Here is an 18413-nt window from a genome sequence, read left to right on the forward strand (position 1 = left end):
TCCCTAAAACGGTGGACCGGGCAGGGGTGTGCAAAGGGCCCCTGCAGACTCAAAGCCCGCCTCGGTCAGGAATCCACAGCAGCCCCTGTGGCAGAACCGGAGGCTGGGAGGGGCTGCTGTGCCGCAAAGCTCGGGAATGGGAGGGTGTAAGGTGAGCTTCCTGCTTGCACAGACATTTCCCTTTGCATTGCTGGGGCTGGATCCCAGGGCTTCATGTTTACACAGGAAAAAAAGGGCTCATGGGAGAAGGGGGGATGGAGGTGAGGGACAAGCCAAGAGTAAGAAAACAAGGCGCTGAAGAGAGCAGAGCAGTCAAGAACCGTGGCCGTGCCCAGAACCCAAGTCCCTGGGAACCTGGGAACCCAGCATCTGCTCCCAGTCTCCGTGGGCACCACACAAGGCACACACAGACCGCCCCTTTTTTTGTTTTTGAAACAGGGTGTCATGTATCCCAGGCTAGCCCAGGACTGCAGACCTCCAGCCTCTACCTCCTAGGGGCTGAGGTGGCAGGTCCCTTCTCAGGGCCTTGGCCCTTGCTCTTCCGGGGACACTGTGGAAGTGTTCTGAGGGAGCAGCGTGGGCGGCTGGGGCGCCCACCTCACAGACACACAGCACTCAGAGGATGCAGCACTCAGTGGCTCAAGGCGGATGCTTCTTTATTTAAAAAAAAAAAAAAATCTGGGACACAGTGTGGAGGGCTCACCTCCCATGGCTTTGGGGAGGACATGGGTTCCGGGCAGGAGTCACAGGTATGGAGACATGAGGGAGAGGGGCCCCAGACAGGGGCGGAGCCTCCTAGGGCATCACTGGACGAGGTGCCTGGTAGCCTTAGGGGGCCAGGGCTGTGGTCTGCACAGGGGTGTTCCGCGGTACCCTGGGTGCCACAGCAGGCCAGCTGGAGGCCCAGCGCATCTTGATGGGGTTGACCCGCTGCTGCAGCCCTGCGCTCGGGGCTGAGCTCTGCTGGCCACACGGGAGGGAGGAGCTGGTCCAGAGGCTGGGCGGTGACGGCCTCGCAGGGACGCTGCCGGGAGGAGCGGGAACACAGCCCCGCCCAAGGCTCCTCCGGACTGACGCAGGCCCTGCGCCTGCGCATGCCCAGGAGGCCAGGGCTTCCGGTGGCCTCAGTGCACACAGCTCAGGCCCTGGAATCCCCAGGGAGCAGCGGCGAACAAAAGGAACATGAACCCAAACCACTGGCTGGAAGACAGCCCGAGCGGGCTCCGCCCAGTGTGGGCTCCAATGCATTGCAGTGTGCAGTTTCAGAGAACGGACGGCGCGGCCGAGGCCCCGGCCCCGAGCTGGCCTGCCGCCCTGGGCTGCGGAGTGGGAACCGGACTGGCAAACCACGGCCCTCGGCCCCAACAGCTGTCCACGCAGGGCCGGGCCCACTCTGCCCCCAAGACTGAGGGATTGTCTCGACAGGGCCCAGCCCAGGGCCGACCGCCTCCCCGGTGCCTGGGACGGCGGCCAGGATGGAGGGGCGGCCGGGGGAGGCCGGGTGGGGAGGCCGGGTGGGGAGGCCGGGTGGGGAGGGCCTAGGTGTAGAAGATGACCTCGGGGATCTGCCCGTCCTCCACCGAGGTGCCGTTGTTGTTCCCCGCCGCGTAGCAGAAGGTGAAGCAGGTCTTGGCCCCCGTGGTGGGCGACTCGTGGGTCACCTTGCGCAGGCCCTTGGTGCCGTAGTGGGAGTCGGGGCCCTGGGGGAGGGAGGCACAGGGGTCAGCGCCGGCCGGGGCTGGGGCCCGGGGGTGGGGCCCGGGGGCGGCGCCGGCGCGGCCCACCTTGAGCGTGGCGCAGGCGGTGTAGTTGACGTTGGGCAGGACCTCCACGGGCTCCTTGAACATGACGCGGAAGGTGCTGGCGGAGCCGTCACAGCTGAACCCGGTGTCGTTCTGGCCCAGGACCGTGTTGCTGTCCGTGTGGATGATCTGGGGACAGGGCGGCTCAGCAGGCAGGGCCGGGGGCACTGGCGGGGCGGGGCCAGGGTTGCTGGCAGGACATGGCCTCAGGGGCGTGATCGGGCCAGTGGTGGGGCGCGGCCTGTGGGGCGTGGCCAGGGCACCAGGGGCGTGGCCAGGGGCGGGGCTGGAGGCTGGCGGGGGCGGGGCCAGGGGCGGGGCCTGTGGTTGTGGCTGGAGGCTCTGCCCCCGGCGCCGGCAGGCAGGCTGGCGCTGGGACGGGCTGGTAGCCTACCTGGATGTTCACCTGGTAGTCGGTGGGCCCGTGGATGGACCCGTAGAGCCCGAAGCCCACCACAAAGATGCGCTTGTTGACGGAGAACCTGCGGGGGGAATTGAGCGGGGGTGACGCCCTGGGCCTGCGGAGCGGGGAGCCCGGGGCGGAGGCGGGCGCGGCCGGGCACGCCCACCCGGCTGCCCCCCCCCACTTGGGGACAGGCGCCACCTGATCCGGTCACTGGTGCCACTGTAGCCCCAGCGGCTTTCCACCTGCTGGAACCGGTTGATGCTGCACTCCTTGCCCCGCAGGCAGCACCGGGGCCTGTCGATGAAGTCCACGCGCGGCTTGGGGTTCACGGTGAAGTGCAGGAAGAGGCTCACCACCTCGCGGTCCACCAGGATGCCCGACTGTGCGGGGCCTGCGGGTCAGCAGGGAGAAGGGCACGCGGGCTCAGGGCCTGCCGCGCGCGGGCGTGGGGGCCACAGTAGCAGCCACGCAAGCCGTTACCTGCAGCGAACTCTTCGATGGTCATCAGCGGGAAGCGGATGAGGCCCAGGGCCTTGCCTAGCGCCTTCCTCTTGTTCTCAGGCGTCACCTGAAGCTGCTGCCGTTGGCACTCGGCTTCAGACCAGCGCACCACAGCACTGAACAGCCGAACCTCGCGGATGCCCAGGGTGTCACGCTCCAGCACTGCCACCAGCGTGTCTGTGGCAGGGAGAGGATGTGAGTCCCGGTGCCCCTGTAAGGGGCCACGTGGGCCATGTGTAGTCCAGACTGGCCCTGAAATCACTATGTAGCTGAGGCTAGCCTTGAACCCATGGCCCTCCTGTCTCCACCTCGTGAGTGCTGGGGTGACGGGCTGGCAAGTGCTAGGGAAGAAGTCTACCACCTCAGCTGCGGCCCAGCCCTCTTACCTCTTGAGACAGGGTCTCCTTCTACAGCCTAGGCAGGTCTGGAACCTACAGCGATCCTTCTGCCTCAGACTCTGAGAGCTGAGATCACAGGAGTGCACCCCACACCCTGCGACTATTTCCTCTGGCTCTGACCCCGTGGGACCCTTCCGAGGCATCTGCAGATGACCCTATAGGGGCTGGGCAGTCTCCCTACGCAGGGTAACACTGACCCCAGAACGTCAGCCAGGTGGGTGTGCTGTCTTCTGCCAACCTGACCCGAGCCCAGCACGATCCTCCAATGGAAGACCTGTTGGCCCGACTCACCCAGATCGATGTCGGTGAAGCCCTCGGCGGCGATGGCATCGGCCGTGTTCTTGTCTATGCTTTCCAGGCACAAGCTGGCCAGCTGCGGCTCATCGAAGAGCCGGGCCTAGAGATGGGGAAGGTCGGGACCCGTCACAGCAGGCCACGCCTGCCCACTGGGCACCCCGTCATGAACACACAAAATGACAACTGAAGAGGAGGAGCCGGGTGCGCTGGCACACACCTGTCACCCGAGACCTCAGGTTGGGACCGAAGGGTCCGGAGTGCAGAGCAGCCTGGCCACTGAGCCAGACTATCTCAGAGGAGGAAAGAAACAAAAAAGCCAGGTGTGGTGGCGCACACCTTTAATCCTAGCACTGAGGAGGCGGAGGCAGGAGGATCTCCGTTAATTCAGACCAGCCTGGTCTATGTAGTGAGCTCCAGCACAGCCTGGGCTGCACAGTAGACCTCATCTCCAAAAACAAAAACAACCCCTACAAAAAAGGAAGTGGGCTGCGGCTGAGGACGCCTGGCATCACCTGGTGGTCCACAGGCGCCCCCTGCAGAAGCCAGCAGCACTCGCCCGAGCGTGCCCACCTGCGTGAGCAGCATGAAGGCGTTGTCTGCCCGCAGGTGCTTCTTCAGGAACTCCACGCAGTGCGCCTCCAGGGCAGGCACCGCGTACTTCTTCGCGGTGTACAGCGTGGTCATCACCGTCTCAGGCCCGATCTGTACCTCATCGGAATACAGGAACCTGAGCAGGAGACACGGGCTCTGAGAACGCCAAGTGACCGCAACCACCAGACGCGGCCAGCACTGCACGTTTGCAGTGGGCTGCTCAGCCGCCTCCAGGAGTCACCTGTCAGCATCTCCTGGCCTAGGGATAGCGCTCAGAAGACCAGGCTGTCGCCATGAGATGTCCATGCACAGGTCACCCTGGGCATGCACCTGGGACGCAGCTCACAGCGGGGCCTGAGACCCTGTGGCCAAGCTTAGGCGATCATGGGGAGCTCACAGAAAACCACGCTGGCCTCAGGCCAGGGAGGGCAGTAGGAGTACTCACACACACTGATGTGTGGGCACAGTGTCCACCTAGCAGACACAAGGCCACGGGTCCCATCCTAGCACCACAGACCAGGCGTGGAACATGGCGCACTGCCCATTCTTGGAGAAAAACTGCTTCAAAACTATAACAAAATTAAGTCTTCTTTCAAAAGACTGAAAAAAGGAACTACGTTCACGTGTGCCATGTGAGCGAGGCCCTGGAGAGGCCAGAGGGTGTCAGACCACCGGGAGCTGGCAACTACCTGGCCGGGCTTCTGAGGGCGCTGAGCGATCTTCCAGCCCTACGACACTGTGAAAAGTTGTCCCTTCCCTGGCGGTCTAGAACGCTCTGCTGGAGGGTGGGCTCTGTAGCAGATGTACAGGGATCTGTCTCCTGCCTCTTCACACTCTACCCCACATCCTAGCACCCCACCATGGCCAGAAGAATCTGGAAACTTACCTGAGCAGTGCTAGGAAGGCGGAGGGCTCCACGTCAGGCAGCTCGATCTCGGTGGATGTGGTAGCCATCCCGCCATTGAACATGGCGTCAAAGACAGCGCTGCCCACGGCCAGCACAAACCTGAGCCGGAAGAGAGGGTGCCGCCGGCCCGTTAGTCTGGCCGGCCCAGGCCAGGTTGAGTACCCTGCCACACCTGCCTGCAGAGACTGCTCCCAACCCTGGCAGAGGCCTTTCCAGGCCTCAGATCCTTCTAGAAGGAAGGAACTGGAAGGCGGGGGCTGTAGAGGGATAGCGTGAGGGCAGTACCACATTCCTTTATGTGTATGCTCACTCACATACGTTCCCTCGTTCACTCATTCCCTCCTCCCCCATTCCCTCAATTCTCCAGACCTCGGTTACAGGCACGGGAACCTGACCCTCACAAGGGAAAGCGGACCAGACTCCGGGGGCCGGTGAGGCCGGTGACCCGGTGAGATGGGCGAGTGAGGCAGAGGGGCCTCCCGAGAGGGTGACCAGGTGTGACGGCTCCTTGCCAGCTTTAGCAGCGGCTCTCTGTGGCTGCCAGCTCTGTCCTACTCAGGGTACATGGACCTGTGGGGAGGTCCTGTGGAGCGTCTGCTCAGAGCCTCCTTGTCACTGTGGGGGCCCCGTGGTCATTGCCCCAGGACATGAGCTGTGTTCCAAGCCAAGTCACTACGGCTCTTGAGCCTGGCCACCATGCCCTCCACCCTGCCCTGGCCCCCCACGCTGCACCAGCTGGAGCGGTCCTGGCAGTCCATGGCCTCTTTGCTTCTCCCTCCCTCCCCACAGCTCCCTGAGGCTCTCCCCCGGCCCTGCTGTTCCCCAAGCACTAACACACTGCCCGGGCCTGAGGTCCCTGTAACGAAGCTCGCTCTTGCCCAGAGTCTGGCCACTGTTGACTATCACTCAGATCAGACCAGGCACCACCATTCTCCAGGAAGTGCACCCAGAGCCTCTCAGAAACCGGCCCTCCTCAATGGAATTAACTGAGACTAATCAAAGAGGAAGAAAACATGATTTCAGAGAAAGGGCTGACAGCTGCTGGCTGGACATGCCCTGTCACCTCAGCTATGCAGGACCCAAGCACGACAGCAGTTCAGGGCATCCTGGGTAACTCAGTAAGACTTTGTCTCAAAAGATAAAACAGGAGACTAATGGCTCAGGGTGGAGCCCCGCCCAGAATCCCCAGTGAGGGGCTGGGGGCGTGGTCAGGGTGGAGCCCCGCCCAGAATCCCCAGTGAGGGCTGGGGGCGTGGTCAGGGTGGAGCCCCGCCCAGAATCCCCAGTGAGGGCTGGGGGCGTGGTCAGGGTGGAGCCCCGCCCAGAACCCCAGTGAGGGCCGGGGGCGTGGTCAGGGTGGAGCCCCGCCCAGAACCCCAGTGAGGGCCGGGGGCGTGGCCGGGGCGTGGCCGGCAGTACGGCGCCCATGTGGCATACCTATAGGCTTCATGCCCATCTCTTTAGAATCAGAGTGGAGACGGCTGAGGAAAACCTGAGGCAAACTGGAGGCTGGTGGTGGGTCAGAAAGGACCCCCGGGGCCCTGGGAAGAGTGCGGCTGCCCAGGCCAGGGCCTCAGTCACCGCCCTGCGGCCTTTCAGCTCCTGTCCCCAGCCTGGTCCCGGTGGAGGCCGGGAAAGCTGCGGCTCCCAGGCCCAGGGCCCACGCAGCAGGAGCCCAGAAATAACCTCCCTGCCTGCGCCTCTTCTGTTTACGAAGCATCCTGTGTCCCCACAGGGAAGCCTCACCGACCACGCAAAAGCCAAAACCAGAAACTCAGGCACCAGCTGCGCGGAGCTCACACCGGCCCTGACTCACGGCGCCCGCCGACCCATCCCAGGGCCGACCCATCCCAGGGCCGACCCATCCCAGGGCCGACCCATCCCAGGGCCAGGGCCGCTGGTCCCCACCGCCACTCTGCAGCCACCACCCCTCCACAGCTCTGCGGGGGGCAGGAGCACACGCGTATGCCAGCGCACACTCGGATGCTCCGGCAGCATCAAGTGTGATCAGACACAGCGTGTTCCCTCTACACACCTCGAAGCCATGCACAGGAACAAGGCGACACACAGACACACATGCCTGGCAGCAGGGAGATACTGTGCTCGGTGAAGCGAACAGGGCACCGGCAGGGCCTGAGCCAGTGCTGGTAAGACTGTGTCCGACAGGGGTGTCCGTGGGCACCACCCCAGCGATCGCGCTTGGGTGCAATTAAAATGGTGAACTGGGGACTGGAGAGAAGGCTCGGTGGCTAAGACCAGAAGCCACTTCTGCAAAGAGCTCAGCTCCCAGCACCCAAGTCGGTGCTCACAGCCAGGTTCAGGGACCCGACAACTGGACTTTGCAGACAGTACACATGTGAACACACACACAGGCATAGACACATGAACACGTGTACGAACACATACACACATTTGTGCATGAACACACACACACACACACACACACACACACGCATGCGTTCACACACAGGTATAAACACACATGCATATGAACACATGCACAAAAACATAACACACACATGAACACTCATGTGCACACACAATTAAAACAAATCTTGCTGTTGTTTGTTTCAGATGGGGTCTTGCCACATCGCCTGGGCTAGCCTTGAACTTCCTCCTACCTCAGCCTCATCGTTGGGATAAGCCTGCACCACTACACGCAACACAAGGCCAAGAGCCTTACAGAAGGGACCAGCTCACTGTGATCTCAGACGCCCTTGCCAGGAGCACAGAGTAATAATTACCAGTGTGCACTGGGCAACTGACGGACAGAAGGGACCAAGAGCTGGAGCTGGGAGAGGGCTGCATGGGTGAAGAGGGTGCGAGTTCAAATCCTTTCATACATGTAAAAAGCCAGGTATGAATGTGGAAATCAGTATGGCGGTTTCTTAGAAAATTAGGAATCAATCTACCTCAAGACCCAAGCATACCACTCTTGGGCATGTACCCAAGGAATGCTCAATCACACCACAAAGATACATGCTCAGCTATGTTCATAGCAGCATTACTTGTAATAGCCAGAACCTGGAAACAGCCTAGATGCCCGTCAACTGAAGAATGGATTAAGAAAATATGGCACATATACACCATGGAATACTACTCAGCAGAGAAAAACAATGACAGCATGAAATTTGCAGGCAAATGGATGGAACTAGAAAAGATCATCCTGAGTGAGGTAACCCAAACCCAGAAGGACAAACATGGTATGTACTCATAAGTGGATTCTAGATATAAAGCAAAGACTGCAACCCACAGAACCAGGGAGGCTACATAGCAGGGGGACCCTTATAATAGGTTTGGGTTTTACTCAATCACTGGGCAAGCCTCAACATTTCACTATTAGGATAAGAATTTATACTGTATCAAGCTGATAATAGAAAAATAAACAAACAAACAAATAAATAAATGGGGGGGAAAACAGGTATGAGCAAGGAATCCCACACCTTTAGTCCCAGCACTTGCGAGGCAGAGGCAGGCGGATCTCTCTGAGTTCGAGGCCAGCCTGGGCTACAGAGGGAGATCCAGGACAGCCAGGGCTGCACAGAGAAACCTTGTTCAAAAAACAAACCAAAAACCTGGTTAGCTATGAATTTGCTACGTAGCCCAGGCTGGCCTCGAACTCACAGAGACCTGCCTGCCTCTGCCTCCCGAGTGCTGGGATTACAGGCGTGCGCCATCACCGCCGCCCGGTGATGAAGAGAATCTTAGGAGAATACAATAAACAACATTTGCACAACTTATGTGGAATGGACTGCTAATGAAGATAAATAGGTCAGGCGGGTCTGGAGAGACGGCTCAGGGGTTAAGAGCTCCTGCAGGGGACCCGGGTTCAATCTCCAGCATCCACATGGCAGCTCACAAGTGTCTGTAACTCAAGTTCCAGGGACCCTGGAACCCTCACACTGACACACATGCAGGCAAAACGCCAGTGCACACAAAACAACTAAATAAAACATTAAGTCAGTAAATAAACAGACCAGGCATGGGTTGGAACTTTCAGGCCAAGGCTGGAATGGCTACCCACTACACACATCTATCACCCCAGGTCCCAGGACCTGAGGCTGGAGAACTGTGGCGAGCTGGAGGAAAGCCTGAGCTACATAGTGAGACACAGTCTCAAAAGAACAAAATAAAACAAAAGCACACAAAGGCGATGGGATGTGGGCTGGATGAGCTGGCTTAGGCTCCAGGCCCTGAGCTCCATTGTCGGTTCCGCCAGAAAGGGCCAGAGACACACACACACTAAAGCAGGCCAGCCTGTCCACGGCATGAAATCGCCAATAGGAGGAGGGATCCTCGGGCTTCGGAGGAGCCACGCACCCCGAGGACAAGCCTCCTAGGCAGAGGTTCTGCCCACTGGTTCCCAAGCCGATCCCCGTGGCTTCAGAAGCCCCGTGGCAAGCTGGTGTGGAATCTGTGGATGGCCCCCCTCTGTAACTGCCAAAGGAGCAGGGCGTGGAGGCCCAGGCCTGGCATCCCAGCACCCAGGAGGTCGAGGATGGAGGACCGCAACAATTTCAAGACGGCCTGGGCTACTGCGGAGTTCCAGGCCAGCCTGTCTAAAAGCCAAACGACAACAAGAAACATTAGGACAGGCACTAATGCTGGGACCCAGGCCCAGTGCTCACTAGCACGACTGACCCTGGGTCCCATCCTAAGCATGACATAAACCGGGAATGGTAGAGCAGTCTATCATCCCAGCTGGGGCGGTAGGAGGAGAAAGAGTTCAAGGTCATCCTTGGCTACATAGAGTTCGAGACCAGCCTGGGCTACATACATGAGACCTTGTCAAAACAAAAACAAGGGACTGGAGAGATGGCTCAGTGGTTAGTGCACTGGCTGCTCTTCCAGAGGACCAGGGTTCAGTTCCGAGCACCCACACATCAGCTCACAACCAGTTGTGACTCCAGTTCCAGGGATCTAACACCCTCTTTTGGCCTCCAGGAGCATTATATACACATGGTTCACAGACACACATGCAGGCAAACATCCGTACACACAAAAATAAACGAAAAAGCGAGGCAGTGGTAGTGAGCACCTTTCACCCCAGCACTCGGGAGGCAGAGGCAGGCAGATCTCTGGGTTCGAGGCCAGCCTGGGCTACAGAGTGAGATCCAGGACAGCCACGGCTGCAGAGAGACCCGGACACACAGGCTGCGCTCAACCTTGAAGCCCCTCCTGCCTGTGGCTACAGCCAAGTTGAACAGTTGCTGTGGAGCCATATAGCTGGCCAAAGCACTTCTTCTTTCCTGACTGGGATTTGAACGCAGGGTTCTGCACGTGCTGGGTAAGTGCTCTACCATGTGTTACGGCCAGCACCAGCTGAAAGCCCTTGATGTCTGGCCCTTTCAATGAATTTGCTGGCCAGGTCAATGCTGGGCATCTACCATGACCACTCTACTGAGACAGGGTCTCTCACTGAACCCCAAACTCACCAATTCCAGGCTCTAGCTAGCCAGGCTGCTCCAAGGATTCCCTATCTTCACAGCCTGCCTTTTATGTGGATGCCAACACTTTATCCACTGAACTCTCTTCCCCAATTCCTGTTTTTATTTTGTAGGTAAGGTCTCAGGTAGCTATCAGGGACTACGGGGGTCCAGCCCCTCGATAGTTCCCCCCATGGTCCGGGAAGAATCTACAGCCAGCTGATAATTAATCTTTGATGAAAAGAAATGAATCTCTGTACACAAAATTCCTCAGTCCATGCACTTTATTATTCTGTCAGCTCTCTACAAGCTTCTATTCTGCTCTCATGCCTAGCTCCTTTCTTGCCCAATTTCTCTTTGCATTTGTCTACTGACCCTCCAGGTTCTATCTTCATTCCTTCATCTAGTTCTGTCCCTTCTAGGTTCCCATCCATCTAGCTCAGCCCCTCTCCCATCTCCTTCTCTCTCATCTTGTTCTTCCTCATCTTCTTCTTCCCCATCTGGATCCTCCTCATCTCCCATCTCGTTCCTCTAGAATTCTCTTCTAGCCCTTCAATCTAGTTCTTCCCATCTCAGTTGGTTCCTCTCCAGTTCTTCCCCATCTAGTTCTTCTGTTCTCTTCTCTTCTCCGTACTCCATTCTCCGCGTTCTCCCTAAGTCTCCCCGGAATCCAGTCTATCCCGCCCTGGTTGAGCAAGGTCACCAGGCTTGAATTCTCCAGGGTCATAAAGGCAGTGAGCACCAGGCTTTCTTTAACAGTCCAAACTGGAGTGGTGAAAGGTCAACTGAGAGCTGGCGACCGGTTAGCAGATCAAAAGGGGGTCTGTGTGCCCAGTCTACCTTCCCAGAAGTGGGTAGGTGAGAAGTTAGGGGTCTATTAGTAAGGCTGTATAAGAAAGGAGGGCCCGAGCTAAACTGTGTAGAGCTATTATTGAACGTCCACCTGACCTAGGCGGTGTCTCCTTGTAGAATTAAGTCAGGAGACTTGCAAGTTAGTCCTTGAAAGTGGCTAAGGGAGATATGTTATTCCAGAGGAAGCCTTTCCTGAGGCTGTTCTCCAAATACCTGGAATGTGTATGTCCAGAGAGTGATCAGTCCACACTGTTAGCTCTTCTTAGGGAAAAGTCAATTGGGAAAACTATGAAGGCACACACGATTTTCATAACAGAATACAGCTGATATATAACAAGCCAAGTAACACCAAAAGCTCCTTGGAATTTGGCTTCCTCTGGAGGAATTCCCTGATCCCTCCAGGTAGTGACTTTGCCATAACCAGCTGAGTTCTTGTGACATATTCCTGCGGCCCGCAGCAGGTAGCCCAGGCTGGCCTAAAACTTACTATGTAGCCAAAGATGACCTTGAACTCCTGATCCCCCTGCCTCAGCCCCAGAGTGCTGAGGAACAGGCATGCACCACTCAACTGGCCACTCTGCCCCTCTGGGTGGCCTCAGGTGTCTTTCCTCTAATGCCAGTCCAGGTGCCCAACCAGAACCTAAGCCAGCATGAGACCCCAGTGCTCCTCCAGGCCGACAGACTTCCCAAACATACCTTGTCATCTGTGACCTTCCCGGGGGCTTTCCAGGTACTGCCTCTGACCTCGGTCAGCTTTTCCTCAATACTGGAGGTTTATCTGTTCTGTGGTCCCAGAGTGGCCAGAAACCACAGGAACTCAGGGGTTCAGGGTACACTTCAGTGGAGCATTTGTCTACCATACACAGAGCCCAGGATTCTTCCTCAGGACCCCAAAATAAAGAAAGGGACAGAATGGCACAGGGTCCTGAAGGCCACATTCTGGCACCCAGGTCTGAGCAGGCCACGGAAGGCGCCTGGGAGGGTCCTTCTACCTCTTTAATCTTCCCCTTTCCATGACGTCACGGGCACATGAATACAAGTGAGCCTTCAGACGCCAGAGCCCAGGAGCTAGGGCTAGAAGCTGTTTAAGGCACAAAGGTGGCCCCTGGGAAGTGAGCCCACCGGTCCTCCGCAGAGCACATGTCCTCTGAAGCACTGAGCCATCTTTCCCATTTCCTTCACCTTTTCAGTGGTGGACTGTTACAAGCACAATATGGAGTCACCACACCCCAGCAGCCCCAGATGGGGTTACCCGAGTCTGGTATGCAGGTATGGGAACTGAAGCCCAGAGAGCTCAAGATGAAGAGGCCTCTCTGATGCTGTTCAACAAGTCAGACCACCGACCTCAGCCACCTGCCACCGTGCCCACGAAGAAACCTTGAAAGCCTCCACTGCCCAGCCTACCACCTGCCAAGCCCCCTCAGTCTTCCTGCCGCCCTTGGTGTGGTTCCCACACACTCAAGTCCTCTGGCCTCTGGGCCACCCCCAGCACGCCTAAGAGCAAGAGGTCACCTCTCTCCTTCTTCGCCGGGGTCTGGACACCCACTTCTATGTTCCCAAGCCAACGAACTGTCTATCATATGTACTCAGATGTGCCCAGGAGGGTAGTGCGTATCACTTCTCCAACGTGAAGTCCTGACCACTCCCAAGAGCTCGGCGAAGCCATGGGATTAGATGTCTCTGGTGAGGTCGGGGGGGGGGGGGGGGGGGGGCGGACGGGGGACAGACATGACACCGGCTCAGACAGGCGGGGAAACCCAGGAAGCCAGGGCTGGAAGGAAGAACCAGAGGCTTCAGAGCAAAGCTAAGGGTACACAGGGAAGCACAGCAGGTGTCTTGGGGAAAGAACAGGGTGTGAAGATGGTGGGGTGAGGAAGGGCTGGGGGGGGGTCATGGGTAGGGATGGGATGGGGGGATCCTAGAATTGGACAAGCTGGAGTGGTGGGAGATGCAGGAACCTGGAAGGGCCCTGGATGGAGGGTCAGGAGCAGGACCTGAGGACCAGGTTCAAGAGAAGCAGGATTCAATACAGGAGTCTAGGGGTGCAGGCTCCCCATGTTCAGAAACTGGACTATGACGGAGGAGTACCTGAGGACCGGGCTCAGGCGAAAAGTTACAGGGACAAGGCCTGAAGCTCTGGATTCAGGGTCCTAGATGGCACAAGGTCTGGGTGGGGTGCAGAGTTTGAGGTACATGGTCCTGGGTGGATTGTGGGTTCTTGGGGTGCAGGGTTCTAGGGTACAAGGCCTGGGGTGCAGAATCCAGGGATAAAGGATGTGGGTGCAGTCCAGTGTCCTGAGGTTATGGATGGGTTACAGGGTCCAAGGTCTGACTGCAGGGATTGGGGTGCAGGACCCAGGATGCAGAGTCTGGGTGGGGGTGCAGGGTCTGAGGTGCACGTCCTAGGTAGAGTTCAAGGTCTCGGTGCAGGGGTCTGGGTGTTGTCTCATGGGGTGCAGGATCCAGGTGAGGTGCAGAATCCAGGAGGGGAACAGGATGGGAGGTGCAGGGCCTGGGTAGGCTACAGGGTTTGGAGCGCAGGGTCAAGGTGGGGTGCAGGGTTTGTGATGCACGGTCTCGGGTAGGGTCAGGGTTCCAGGGTGCTGGTTCCTGGGGTGCAGGGTCCGGGTGGGGTGCAGGGTCCAGGGGTGCAGGGTCTGGGGTGCAGGGTCCGGGCGCGTCCCGGCGTCCCACCTGTGCGCGGGCACGCGCTGCGAGCTGAGCCCCTTGCCCACCAGGAAGTGCACGTCGCACAGCACCTCGTTGTTGAAGAGGAAGGCGAAGCGCTCCTGCACCGTGGGTTTGGTGGCCTGCCAGTTGTACACGGGCTCGCGCAGCAGCGCGCCCGGGCCCGCGTCCTCGCGCTCGTCGCCCACGGCCTGCGCGTCCGGCACGGGCCCGGGGGGCGGGGATGGAGGGGGCGGCGGCCCGGGGGCGCAGGCGGCGGCGTTGCCGGGGGCCGCGGCGGCGTTGGCGCTGGGCCCCAGGCCGCCCGCGCCAGGCCCGACCCCCGGCGGGCACGACGCGCGCCCGCTGCCGCCCGCCGCCATCTTGTCGCTGCGGCGCGGGGCGGGGCTACGGAGGGCGGGGCGAGGGGCGGGGCTCGGAGGGCGGGGCTCAGAGGGCGGGGCTCCGGGGAGGCGGGGCTCGGAGGGCGGGGCTCCGGGAGGCGGGGCTCCGGGAGGCGGGGCTCGGAGGGCGGGGCTCCGGGAGGCGGGGCTCCGGGAGGCGGGGCTCGGAGGGCGGGGCTCCGGGGAGGCGGGGCCCGAGCCCGCCAGGGAGGACGGGCGGGAGGGCCGGTGGATCCCAGGGCAGAGAAGGGAGACGGGAGGGACTGAGGAGAGGGTGAGGGAACGCGGGGAGGAGCACAGGCGGGAGGAGGGACGGAGGGCGAGGCCACGGAGGTGCAGGCCTCGGATTGGAGCACGGGCAGGGTGAAGAAAGGCGGACAGAGCAGAGGTGAGAAGGGGAAGGGAAGGGGGAGGAGCGGGAGGGCAGAGCTGAGTCCAGAGGGGAGGGGAGGAGCCAGGGAAAGAAGCCGGAGGAGGGACGCAGGGACAAGGGAGGAAGCGGAGGGGCCCAGGGGTGGTGGACAGGCAGAGAAGGGCGGAGGGACGGATGGAGGAGGGAAAGAAGGCGGGAGGCGGGCCGGGGGGTGTGGGTCCGCATGCTCGGAAGGTGGAGAAAGGGGTGGAGAAGAGGCAGGGCCATGAGGCAGCTGGGGAGCTGAGGAGGAGGGGGAGGAGGAGGGGGAGGAGGAGGGGGAGGAGGAGGGGGAGGAGGAGGGCGGAGGGGAGGGAGGAGCAGGAGCGAGGAGCAGGAGCAGGAGGGGATGGAGGAGCAGGAGGAGGAGCGGAGGAAGGGGAGCATGGGAGGGGAGGAGGAGGGGCAGGCAGGAGGAAGCGAGCAGGAGCAGGAGGGAGGATGAGGGGGAGGAGGAGGAGCGGGCAGGAGCAGGAGGAGCAGGAGGAGGGGAGGAGGAGGAGAAGGAGGACAGGGGAGGAGGAGGAGGAGGAGGAGGAGCGGGAGGAGGGAGGAAGCAGGAGGAGGAGGAGGAGCAGCCAGGAGGGAGGAGGAGGGAGGAGGGAGCGGGAGGAGCAGGAGGAGCAGGAGGAGGGGAGGAGGAGGGGAGGAGGAGGGAGAAGCAGGAGGAGGGAGGAGGGAGCGGGGAGGCAGGAAGGAGGGCAGGAGAGGAGCAGGAGGGAGGAGGCAGGAGCAGGAGGAGGGAGCGAGGAGGGGAGCGCAGGAGGAGGCGGGAGAGCAGGAGGAGGCACAGCAGGAGGGGGAGGAGGAAGCAGGAGGAGGTGAGGAGCAGGAGGAGGCAGGAGGCAGGAGGAGCAGAGGAGGAGGAGGAGGGCAGGAGGAGGGGAGGAGGAGGGGGAGGAGGAGCGAGGGAGGAGCAGGAGGAGGAGGAGGAGCGAGGAGGAAAGCAGGAGGAGGAGGAGCGAGGAGGAGGAGGAGGCGAGGAGCAGGAGCAGGAGGGGGGAGGAGGAGGGGGAAGCCTGGGAGGCAGGCGAGAGGAGGAGCGAGGAGGACGGAGCGAGGAGTGGGAGGCGGAGGAGGAGGGGGAGGAGGAGGAGCGAGGAGGAGAGGAGGAGCAAGGAGGAGGGGCGGAGGAGGAGGGGAGGAGGAGGAGCGGGGAGGAGAGGGGAGGCAGGAGCAGCGAGGGGAGGAGGAGGGGGGAGGCAGGAGAGGGGCAGGAGGAGGAGGAGCAGGAGGAGGAGCGGAGGAGGCAGGAGGGGGAGGAGGAGGGAGGCAGCGCAGGAGCGGAGGAGAGGAGGAGGAGAGGGGAGGAGGAGGGGAGGAGGAGGGGGGAGGAGCAGGAGGAGGAGGTGAGGAGGAGGAGGGAGGAGGAGCAGGAGGAGCGAGATGGAGGGAGGAGGAGGAGGAGGAGGAGCGGAGGAGGAGGAGGGGAGGGGAGGAGGAGGAGAGCAGGAGGGAGGAGGAGGGAGGAGCCAGGGGAGGGGAGAGGAGGAGGAGCAGGAGGAGATGAGGAGCAGGGAGGAGGAGGGAGGGAGAGGAGCAGGTAGGAGGAGGGAGGAGGAGCAGGAGGAGGAGGAGGAGGAGCAGGAGGGAGGAGGAGGAGAGCAGGAGGAGGAGGAGGAGGAGGGAAGGAGGAGGAGAGGAGGGGAGGAGGAGGAGCAGGAGGAGGAGAGGAGGAGGAGGACGGAGTGAGGAGGGAGGAGCAGGAGGAGAGAGGAGAGAGAGAGTTGGCGAGGGGAGAGGAGCAAGGAGGAGGAGGAGCAGGAGAGGAGAGCAGGAGGAGGAGGAGCAGGAGAGGAAGCAGGAGGAGGAGGAGGAGAGGCAGGAGAGGAGGGAGGAGAGTGGGAGGGGCGATGGCAGAGAACAGGAGGAGGAGGGAGGAGTGGAGGGGGAGGAGGAGCAGGAGGAGGAGGGGAGGAAGGAGGAGCAGGAGGAGGAGGAGGGAGTGGAGGGGGAGGAGGAGCAGGAGGAGGAGCAGGAGGAGGAGGGGAGGGCTCAGGACCCTGCTCAGAGCCTCATCCCACCACACACTGGCCCAGAACTGACTGCGATCCCAGAAAGGGAGGTGAGGTAGGAAGAGGGCGGACAGGGAGCCGGTGTGGTGAGATGCCTGAGTGGGCTTAGGCAAGGACGGACGGACGGTCGGAGGCTGGGGCCTGAGAGAGGGCGGGAGGGCCGAGTTGAGCAGCGGGCGGGGTGTCAGGGACCCCACTGTGCCCAGAGCCTCCCAGACCCGCGCTGTGAAGCCCAGGGCCCTGTGAGGGCAGCACCCCCACCCCCATACACCCCACCACTCCACCCCCCGCCTGTAACTCCAGCTGCTGTCTTCTAGTTCCCGGCCTCCAGACCCCAGAGCCAGTTAGCCTGCCTGCCTGCCCAGTGACGTGGGCTTCACAGCCTAGGACGGGAAACTGAGGCCAGGGAAGGCAGCTTGGGGGGAGGGTAGGAGTGTACCGTACAGTCGGAACTCGATGGAGTCTGGTGGCGCACGCTTTAATCCCGCACTGGGGAGGCAGAGGCAGGGGGACCTCTGTGGTTCCAGGCCAGCCTGGGCTACAGAGCGAGTTCTAGCCAGTTAGGACTACATCAAGGAGACCTTGTCTATCAAAGGAGAGCCGAGAACAGACGTCCGTAGATGTGCATCAGCTGCCTCCAGACCTGTGGGGTCAGTGGGGACATGAAGTGATGAGCCCCCACACAGGCACAACGTGGAGCACTGTGCCTCCAGGAGCAGGCTGGAGAACAGCTTCCCAGAGGAAGGGGTCCTGGTGCATGCAGAAGCCAGCAGGGGCCACTCCCAGTTCCTCAGCAGGCCCAGGCGCACCTGGCATGGACTTTGAAGGTGGGCACCCTGGCCAGTCCCTGTGTGGATCACTGTGGTGATATTGTGTCCCCCACATATATTGTGCACCCTAATAAACTTGTCTGGGGATCAGAAACAGCCAACCACTGGATTAGACATAGAGGCCAGACAGTGGTGGCGCACACCCTTAATCCTGTCACTCCGGAGGCAGAGAGACCTCTGGATCTCTGTGAGTTCAAGGCCACACTGGGAGCAGAGCCAGGCAGTGGCGACACACACCTTTAATCCCAGCACTTGAGATCTCCTGCCTTTGCTAGGGAAGCACACGTGCCGTCAATCCCAGGAAGTGATGGTGGGAAGCAGAAAGGCACATATGTAAGGCATGAGGACCCGGAACTGGAGGCTTTTTAGGCAGTTCAGCTGACACACATTTGGCTTTCAGTCTGAGAAAACAAGAACTCACTCTCTTGGGCTGAGGCTTTCCTAGCGGTAAGAACTTTGTGGCCGTGGCTGGTTTACCTCTGATCTCTCAGTTTGCACCCCAATATCTGGTTCTGGGTTTTCAATTTGTAAGACTACTTAGCAGTTCGTCTTAGGGATCACCCACATTGTCTCTGCCTGGGAACGCAATCTGGTGTGTTTCTCAGCAGGGGGACTGAGATCCCCTGCTCCAGACCTGAAGGTCTGTCTACTTGCTGTGGCCAGTAACAACTGTGGGGGTGGCCCCTGGAAGTGTCTGCCAAAGATTCCTACATATCTGGGCATGGTGGGCAACCCCTGTCATCCTAGCACGCAGGAGGCTGAGGCAGGAGGATCACAGGTTCAAAGGTGAAGTAGGCTGCTGAGAGACCCTGCCTCAGTCTTAAATTTTAAAAAATAAATATATAACATTTAAAAACAAGAGCAGGAAAGGGAGGAGGAAGGTGAGGAATGGATCAACATCAGCT

The 18413-nt window shown here is 60.3% G+C and overlaps 1 protein-coding gene across 1 annotated transcript; it reads right to left on the bottom strand.

The window, feature by feature from the left end:
- Positions 1-631: 631 nt before the first annotated feature.
- On the bottom strand, positions 632-14254 carry Btbd2 (BTB domain containing 2). Its single transcript, XM_036171276.1, has 9 exons — positions 13875-14254; positions 4882-5001; positions 3975-4131; positions 3399-3504; positions 2689-2886; positions 2407-2599; positions 2197-2284; positions 1785-1931; positions 632-1700 (listed from the first exon to the last, which is right to left on the bottom strand). Exons 1-9 carry the CDS (start codon positions 14228-14230, stop codon positions 1539-1541), a joined length of 1527 nt encoding a protein of 508 aa, XP_036027169.1. The 5' UTR covers positions 14231-14254; the 3' UTR covers positions 632-1538.
- Between the last annotated feature and the right edge of the window lie 4159 nt (positions 14255-18413).

The sequence above is a fragment of the Onychomys torridus genome, chromosome 21, assembly GCF_903995425.1.
Source record: "Onychomys torridus chromosome 21, mOncTor1.1, whole genome shotgun sequence".
Taxonomy (NCBI): domain Eukaryota; kingdom Metazoa; phylum Chordata; class Mammalia; order Rodentia; family Cricetidae; genus Onychomys; species Onychomys torridus.

Coding starts and splice junctions, on each gene's coding strand:
- Btbd2 (XM_036171276.1), bottom strand. CDS start 14,230: ATGGCGGCGGGCGGCAGCGGGCGCGCGTCGTGCCCGCCGGGGGTCGGG. Junction 2,887..3,398: donor CTTCACCGACATCGATCTGG/GTGAGTCGGGCC, acceptor TCCCTGCCACAG/ACACGCTGGTGGCAGTGCTG. Junction 1,932..2,196: donor ACTACCAGGTGAACATCCAG/GTAGGCTACCAG, acceptor CCCTGTCCCCAG/ATCATCCACACGGACAGCAA.